Source organism: Myotis davidii, unplaced genomic scaffold (assembly GCF_000327345.1).
Source record: "Myotis davidii unplaced genomic scaffold, ASM32734v1 scaffold825, whole genome shotgun sequence".
In the NCBI taxonomy this organism is placed as follows: domain Eukaryota; kingdom Metazoa; phylum Chordata; class Mammalia; order Chiroptera; family Vespertilionidae; genus Myotis; species Myotis davidii.
In genome coordinates this window covers 183,175-191,952 of record NW_006296541.1, presented here as the reverse complement: position 1 = coordinate 191,952, position 8,778 = coordinate 183,175, and the positions used below count along the sequence as shown (strand labels likewise).

Sequence of the window (8,778 nt, the reverse complement as noted above, 5' to 3'; positions counted from 1 at the left end):
CCGGGGGGGGGGGCGGGACGGGACGCAGCAGATACATGCTGTTGTTTCTCTCTCTAAAATCAATAAAAACATATTTCTTTTAAAAAAGAAATTTTAATAAAATAAAAGGACCTATCTTTTAGGAATACACACACACACACACACACACACAGAAATATTTGGGGGTAAAATTATGTAAATTATGTATTTGGGATTTGTTTCAACATCATCCAACAGTGAGTGGAGTGAGAAGGAATAAGCAAAACAAGCTGGTACTGTTAACTGTTTTTTTGTTTTTATTGTTGTTAATCCTTACCTGAGGATGTTTTTCCATTGATTTTTACAGTGGAAGAAAAGGGGAAAGACAGAGAGAGAGAGAGAAACACTGATGTGAAAGACACACATCAATTGGCTGCCTTCCGCATGGCTCCCCGACTAGGGCTGGGGATTGAGCCTGCAACCAAGGTACGTGACCTTGACCAGAATCAAACCCCGGGACCCTACTTCGGGCCAACGCTCTACCCACTGTGCCAAACTGGCCAGGGCATATTTGGTTTTTAAAAAATACATATTTATCGATTTCAGAGAGAGGAAGGAAGAGGGGAAGAGACAGAAACATCAATGATGAGAGAGAATCAGTAATTGGCTGCCTCCTACACGCCCCCCACCAGTGATTGAGCCTGCAACCCAGGCATGTGCCCCAACCCAGAATCGAACCATAACCTCCTGGTTCATAGGTTGACCCTCAACCACTGAGCTACATTGGCTGGGCTAAGCTGCTAACTGCTGACACAAGGTGATGGAACATGGGGGCTCCACATACCATCCTACTATTGTGTTTGACATTTACCAAATGTTGTTGTTTTAAGTACATTCAAGAAATAGAACTGAGCCAAACCGGTTTGGCTCAGTGGATAGAGCGTTGGCCTGCGGACTGAAAGGTCCCAGGTTCGATTCCGGTCAAGGGCATGTACCTGGCTTGCGGGCACATCCCCAGTAGGAGATGTGCAGGAGGCAGCTGATCGATGTTTCTCTCTCATCGATGTTTCTAGCTCTCTATCTCTCTCCCTTCTTCTCTGTAAAAAGTCAATAAAATGTATTAAAAAAAAAAAAAAAAAGAAAGAAATAGAACTGAGGTGGAAATCCAGCCTCTGCTCAGCATTCGCCAGCCCTGGGACATACCAGCCTCATCCAGAATGAAGCCACCATGACGGGGTTTCTTGGGAGGCCGGTCATCATCTTCTTCCTCTTCTTCCTCATCATATTCTTCCTCCTCTTCCTCCTCTTCTTCTTCCTCGGGCTCTTCCTCCTTCTCACTGCCTGCTGCACTCCGCCGCTCCTCCTCTACCTGCAGAGTCAGAAGGGATGGGACAACAGAGTTCTTTAACCCAAAATCCAGACACCAGTCTCCCTCCCCACAAATGTGCCTTCAGCCCACTCTGCCCTGTGTGCACACCCTTCCACTCTGGCCAGGTCTCTCTGGTAGCCATCCTCTCAGTGACAGCACCACCATCTACCTAACCAATATCTGGGAGCTGATCTGGACTCCTCCCTCCACTAGACCTCCTTGCTAGCCCCTACCAGGCCTTTAAATTTGTTAGCCCCATGAGGTTTGGTTCTTGGCTCTCTGTACTCTACAATTCCCTGTGCCATCTCACCCACTCTCTTGGCTGTGAAAGACATGTCTGTGCCAATAATTCCCGTATTTCTGTTTCCAGGCCACAGTGCTCAAATTAACCACCTCTTGCTGCTAATTCTGTAGACACTTTTTGGTTGGTCCTTACCTACAAGACATCTCAATATGCTCCCCTCCCTACCAATATGCTCTTCCCTTGGCATCTGTCACACTATGCTCTCCTGGCTTTTCTCCAACCTCTTTGACTGCCCCTCTGCAGGTCCCCTTACTCTGTTCACCCCTCAAGGGACCACTTTGTTTCTCACGCCATACACTCCCTCCCTGGCCATTTTACCTTCCACAACTTCAGTTCCTCTCTCTGCAAATGACGCCCCATCTGTTTCCAGTCCCCCTTTTTTCCAGAACTAAAAACCACCATATGCCAGCAGCTTCCTGGATGCTTCGCCAGGATGTCCTCTGAGCCCTTCACATTAAATCCCAAACTGACCTTCATGTCTTCCCCAAGACTGGTGCTGGTCTTCTAGTTCCCATTAGGCATCAAAGTCATGACCCTTCTGCTTTTTGAACTTCATCTTCCCATGCATCCCTTCTTTCTCATCCCCACAGCCCCTATTCTAGTCTAGAGCATTGCCCTCTAAAACTTGGATCCCTGCCCAGCCTTCTTTCTGGTCTCTTGGGCTATAATCCCTCTTCCCATACCAGTCACAGAAGGCAGTGATCTATACAAAATAGTGTTCCCCCAAGTGTAATATTTTCCTCATTAATGTTATAACTTCCTGCCATGTCCACATCAGTACAACCCATTTGTCTGATATTTTCTTTAAATTCACTTACATTTTTACTTACTTTACAAGAGAAATGTTTGTTTTAAAATAGTTCATAATAGCCGAAGCCGGTTTGGCTCAGTGGATAGAGCGTCGGCCTGCAGACACAAGGGTCCCAGGTTCGATTCCGGCCAAGGGCATGTGCCTGGGTTGCGGGCACATCCCCGGTGGGGGATGTGCAGGAGGCAGCTGATCGATGTTTCTCTGTCATCGATGTTTCTAGCTCTCTGTCTCTCTCCCTTCCTCTCTGTAGAGAATCAATAAAATATATTTTTTTAAAAATATCCTTGGTGAGGATTACAAATAATAATAATTTTAGCCCACCTGGTGTAGTTCAGTTGTTGAGCGTTGACCTATGGATCAGGAGATCATGGTTCTTATTCCTGATCAGGGCACAGGCCAGGGTTGTGGGCTCAATCCCCAGTAGGGGGCACGCAGGAGGCAGCCAACTGATGATTATCTCTCATCATTAATATTTCTATTTCTCTCCCTCTCCCTTCCTCTCTGAATCAATAAAAATATATTTTTTAAAAAACACCACCATTCTCCTCTGCCTCTCATTCTTACTTCAAACAAAATACCCACCCCCGCCCTAGCTGGTTTGGCTCAGTGGATAGAGTGTCGGCCTGCAGACTTAAGGGTCCCAGGTTCAATTCCAGTCAAGGGCACGTGCCCGGGTTGCAGGCTCGATCCCCAGTGGAGGGCATGAAGGAGGCAGCCTATCCATGATTCGCTCTCATCATTGATGTTTCTCTCTCCCTCCCTCTCTGAAATCAATAAAAATATATTTAAAAATAGTAATACCCACTGCCTTCCAGGAAGTCATGCCTGCCCTCTCCCCCTCACACCCTAAGTAAAGCTAGGCACATCCTCTGGGCTTCCTCCATCAAGGCCCTGACTACTGAGAGCAGGGCCCAGGCTATCTCAGGCATCACGGAGTCCCCAACATCACCCAGCCCAGGCCTGGGACAGAAAACAACTTTAGAAATGTTTGCGCCTGGCAACTCATGGCAGTGGCAGCTGGTGGGGCCCAGTGGAGTGATGACTGAGCTATGTGCCTGGCAGACATGCCCCAAGCCGTGTCTTGGCCACTGTGTGCCCCCTGGGCTCTGCAACCCTGTTGCTGCTTTGGGTGCTGATCCTACCCCACTGGGACAATGGTGAAGTATTTCCTGAGCCAGAGCGTGTTCTGGAGTTCCTGGGACCAAGTGTTCGCTGCCTTCTGGCAGCAGTGCCCAAATCCCTCTAGCAAACATGTCCTGACTGAAGACACAGTGCACCAGGAGGTGATCCCTGACCAGAAGAAACTCCTGTCCCAGAGGTTCCTGACCAAGACCAACAGGATGCCCCACTGGGCCAAGTGAGAATTTCCTGCCAATGTTGCTCACTCTGTGTACATCCTGGAGGATTCTACTGTGACCAGACCATGACCACCGTCATCTAGAACGTCAACTACGCCTGGCTGATGGCTGTGGAGGAATAATTTGTTTACTGTGTGAACTCTTGATAAACAGCGGCTGGACCGAAATCCACCAGGAAGCTTGGGTCTCCACTAGCTCATTTGGCATCTCCAGAATTTGTTCTTGTCCCATTCAAAAGCAAAGTGACCAAGACAATAAAGGGTTTTGCATGCATCTTGGCCAAACTGCAAGGCGAGGCTCCTTCCATAACCTTTGCTGGGACAGGCAAGGAGAAGGCAAAGGAGACAACACTGGCAGCTACAGAGAAGGCCAAGGACCTTGACAGTAAGGCAGCCACCAAGGAGCAGCAGCAGCAGTTTATGTAGACAGCCCAGACGCTGCGCAGCAGCACATCAGACCATCTGGCTGCACTCCCTCTGCCCTCCCCCCTTGTATTTTATTATTAAAACTCAACTTCCAGCCTGACCTATTTTTGGGTAGTGGGTTGGAGGTGGTATCTGTTTGGCATCTACAGTGCACCAGATACATTACCATGTGTGGTCCAGGCCTGCTTCTTCCCACATTGGATAGCTAAGGAGAGATTTGCCCACGGTCACAGACAGCGAGCAGGCAAAGTGGTCATAAGCCCTAGACTGTAAACTCCACGAGGGCAGGGACCCTTCTTTTGTTCTCTGCTGTGTCCCAAGTACCTGGAACAATAGCTAACGCATAATGGGCACTCAATAAATTTTGTTGAATTCAATCACCCTCCCCCGAAAAAACAAGTATTTGCTTAACACATAATCCTAACTAGCCCACAAAGCCCCACTTTTTTTGAAAGAGAGAGGAAGGAAGAGAGAAACATTGATCAGTTGCCTCAAGCACACGCCCAGACTGGGACTGAGCCCACAACCTGGGTATGTGCCCTTACTGGAATGGAACCCGCCACCTTCTGGTGTACGGGACAATGCTCCAACCAACTGAGCCATACCAGCTAGGGCAAAGCCCCACATTTTAACAACTCAAACTATAAGAATCACAGCATAATTTCTAGAAATCTTGTCATCATCCCCTTGGCACAGTCCCAGCAAAGCCTTCTTTCCACTCCCTGCAGAGAAAGCCCCCACTACTTACTATCTTTGTGTTACCTCAGGACTTGAACGTGCTTACACCATCTGTTCTAAGCATCCCCCTCAGCAACCATCCCTGTTTATGAAACTCTCTACCCCCAACAGAGGGCTCCATGAGAAGGGCTATGATCCAGACATGATAGGAACTCAAGGAACACTTGTTGAATGACTGAGCAAGTTACTGAAGCTGAGCATAGTGAACCAACTGATCCCTCCAATAAGTGGCCCATTATTTACCATCCCTACATGTCTATCCACAGGTCCCCGTCCTTCAAGGACCATGCCAACATTTGGCTGTCTGAAAAGCCCATCCAGTCCTATCTCTGCCAGTAAGACACTACCCTTCCACCTCACTTAGTGACAGCAGGCGAGCCTGCCTAGTGTGGTGTTAGGCAAGTGAGACCTGCACAGTACAAACCAGACTACCCCACCCAGGAAAAGGAACCGAGGATCCTGGTCTCGTTACCATCAGGCTTTAACCAGAAGCAAAGTATCCTGAAGCCCTGACCCAGCACTACAACTTGGAGGAAAGGCCCTTCCTGGCATTTCCCACTTTGCCCTGACCCCACCATGATATCCCAATTCCTCCAAATCTTCAGTGGAAGCTGAGGGCTTTCCAAAGGGCACAGGAATTCACAATCAAATGTCTACTCTCCACCAACAGGTATAAGAAATCTTTCCTTTTCTTTAAATTTGCCACAAGACCCTGACCGGTTTGGCTCAGTGGATAGAGCATCGGCCTGCAGACTGAAGGGTCCCAGGTTCAATTCCAGTCAAGGGCATGTACCTTGATTGCAGGCACATTCCCATTTGGGGGTGTGCAGGAGGCAGCTGATCAATGTCTTTCTCATCGATGTTTCTAACTCTCTATCCCTCTCCCTCCTCTCTGTAAAAAAATCAATAAAATATATTTTTAAAAAAATAAAAATAAATCTGCCACAAGACAGGCATGAGGATAAATGGCAACTGATATATCCTGTAACTGGAGAAAATTCCCTGCTCTAAAGAGGGCTGCCACTTCTTGAGCAAAGAGCTACTGTGTAGAACAATCCTTAGTCTCAGGTTGCTGGCTCCTCCCAATTTCCCAGAAAGCTGGAAATCTTGATTTTTATTGAAATCGCCCAAGTGTTAGCAACTTACAAAATAAATTTACATTTCTGTAGGTCAAATGAGATCTCTATAATCATGTCATCTTCTCTATTAGTTTGTAACTGTTGCCTACTAAACTCCATGAAAGCAAAGATTTGCCTTGTTCCACTCTCTCTCCAACACCTAGGATGTATCTGGAATAGTGTAAATGCTCAAACATTTATTTGTTCAACAAATGAGTAAATCAGAAATAAACAAAAGAAATAAAGAGGCCCTGGCCGGCTTGGCTCAGTGCATAGAGCGTCAGCCTGCGGACTGAAGGGTCCCAGGTTTGATACCAGTCAAGGGCACATGCCTGGGTTGTGGGCTCGATCCTCAGTAGGAGGCTGCAGGAGGCAGCCAATCAATGATTCTCTCTCATCATTGATGTTTCTCTCTCTCTCCTCTCCCTTCCTTTCTGAAATCAATAAAGAAATATATTTTTTTTAAAAAAGTAAGAGAGGATAACAGTGAATAAGAGAATATCTGAAATCAGTTATATCCCAGGAAATGTTTAACAGTTCCTGAAACGGGACAGTCAACAGACCCAAAAACCGGCTGATCCTTTCAAAACATTGGATCACATCCCTCCTTTGCTCAAAACTCTCATGGCTCCGTCTCACTCAGTTACGGCCAAGTTCCTCACCACAGCCTTCAAGATCCTATATACCATCTGATTCTTCTTATTTCTCTTATTGTTGAACTCACTCTGATCTGCCCAACTGGCCTTCTTGTTACTTCTTGAACACCACAGACACGCTCCCAACTTTGCACGTGCTGTTTCTCCTTACGGGAACACTTCCATATGACAGGACTTACACCTCCACTCCAAGTCTTTTGTCAAAAGTCACCCATTCATGCTCACCCTGACCACCCTATTCAAAGTGCAACCAGGATTCCTATTCCCCTCCTCTACTTCAGAATACCTTCTAGCTTACTAAATGATTTACTCATCAATTATATTTATGTACATTCACAAGGCCAAAGTGTTTTTATTTCCCCACAAGGACAAAGATTTTTTTAAATGTTTGTTGACAGGGGCAAAGAATTGTGCTTAACACATACTACCAGCCATGGGCAAACTACGGCCCGCGGGCCGGATCCGGCCCGTTTGAAATGAAAAAACTAAAATGTGAAATGAATAAAACTATTGAAATAAAAGACTGTACCCTTTTATGTAATGATGTTTACTTTGAATTTATATTAGTTCACACAAACAATCCATCCATGCTTTTGTTCCGGCCCTCCGGTCCAGTTTAAGAACCCATTGTGGCCCTCGAGTCAAAAAGTTTGCCCACCCTTGTCTAGACACTAAAAATGTGTTTCTGGCATGACTGCGCATGCCTAAAAATAAAACCTAATAACGAGTGCTTACTGTATGCCCGCTCCACAGAATTTAAGAATAAAATGTAACTCTTGCAGTCAGCGCAGGGTGCTGTGACTGTGGTCAGCTGCCAGCTTAATAAAGGCTCTTAAATTTAAATTCTGGAGTCGGTGGTCTATCTCACTGAGTGAACCCATAACATTTTCACCACATCACCCGTCACCTCACTGTGCCTGGGGCATCCCTGGCTCAGTCCCTGTCCCTTGCTTGCCTCCTACTCTCCCCCGACAACCTGAAACTAGGGCTCATTTTGATCCCCCTGAGCTCCCATGGGCCTTTCTGCCAGGGTCCTGTCCCCGCCTCAATGCCTCCCCCCGCGTCCCAGCCACAGACCTCGGGCTCCTCGCCGTCACTGCTGCGCTCGCTGTCCTCCTCCTCAGAGAAATTGCTGTCCTCGCTGTCCGACATATTCTGTTCTTGCCAGGGAAAAGACGGCGGGCTCAGCGTACCCCCCAACTCCCCCCCACCCCCCAGCCTGTTTCCCCGGAGAGAAAAAAAAAGCCTCTTAGCGCACTTCCGGCAGCCTCATTCTGGCAACCGTGAACCCGAAAGGTCTTCCTTGCACCACCCGCTACACCTCCAGAGCCCCGAAACCCGGTCTCCCTAGCTCCCGGCGACCCCCGGGCTTGCTCTGTCGCCATCCAACCTACCCCGCACCCCTCCGGTCCCACCTCCGCCTTCGGAACCAGCTGCAGTTCACACGACGCCCGGATGGGACTGACGTAACCTCTCGCGAGAATCTGCTCGTTGGCTTCGCTTAACGCGAAATTTCCGGGGCGCATCCTAATGACGCACTTCCTGTTCGCCATCTTGAGAGTGGCACAGCTGTCTTCCGACATCTTGGGAGAGTCGAATGGGAGGTAAATTATTCCCTCTGGGCCCCGGACTTTTCCAGCCCAGAATAAGTGCTTGAATGTAGCCCAGACCACTAACGCGGCGTGCCATGCGTAAGAAGGGAATTGCAGGGAATTAGCAAAACAAACTAGCAAATAAATTATACTTCATCTCATGGGTCCTTCTAAAACGTTCCTAGGAGGTAGGTAGCCCCATTTTGCAGACGAGGAAACTGGAGTCAGAAAAATTAACTAACCGGAAAGTGGCAGACCCAAGATTCCTCCCCAAATTTGGGTGACTTCAAAGCCCTTGTTTTTGTTTGCAGTGTCCCTAAGTTGATTAAATGTGAATTTATGTATTAGTCCAGTAATAATTCGTCAGGAGGTGTCAAAGAGAACCAGGCATGAGGGAGAGATATGAAAAGTTAACCTGATGGCAAAAAAACTTGTGAAGCTTTCCAAAG

The 8,778-nt window shown here is 47.6% G+C and overlaps 1 protein-coding gene and 1 pseudogene across 1 annotated transcript in view; one reads left to right on the top strand and one right to left on the bottom strand.

The window, feature by feature from the left end:
• The window catches only part of SUPT5H (SPT5 homolog, DSIF elongation factor subunit), a 36,946-nt gene extending 28,714 nt beyond the window's left edge, over positions 1-8,232 (bottom strand). Inside the window, exons 1-3 of the mRNA XM_006771955.2 lie at positions 8,132-8,232; positions 7,815-7,892; positions 1,162-1,327 (exon numbers count right to left, since the gene is read on the bottom strand). Of these exons, the coding sequence (XP_006772018.1) occupies positions 1,162-1,327; positions 7,815-7,889 (241 nt within the window). The 5' untranslated portion in view covers positions 7,890-7,892; positions 8,132-8,232. The remainder of the gene's footprint in view (positions 1-1,161; positions 1,328-7,814; positions 7,893-8,131) is intronic.
• On the top strand, positions 3,228-4,666 carry LOC102754937 (annotated as a pseudogene).
• Positions 8,233-8,778: the final 546 nt, after the last annotated feature.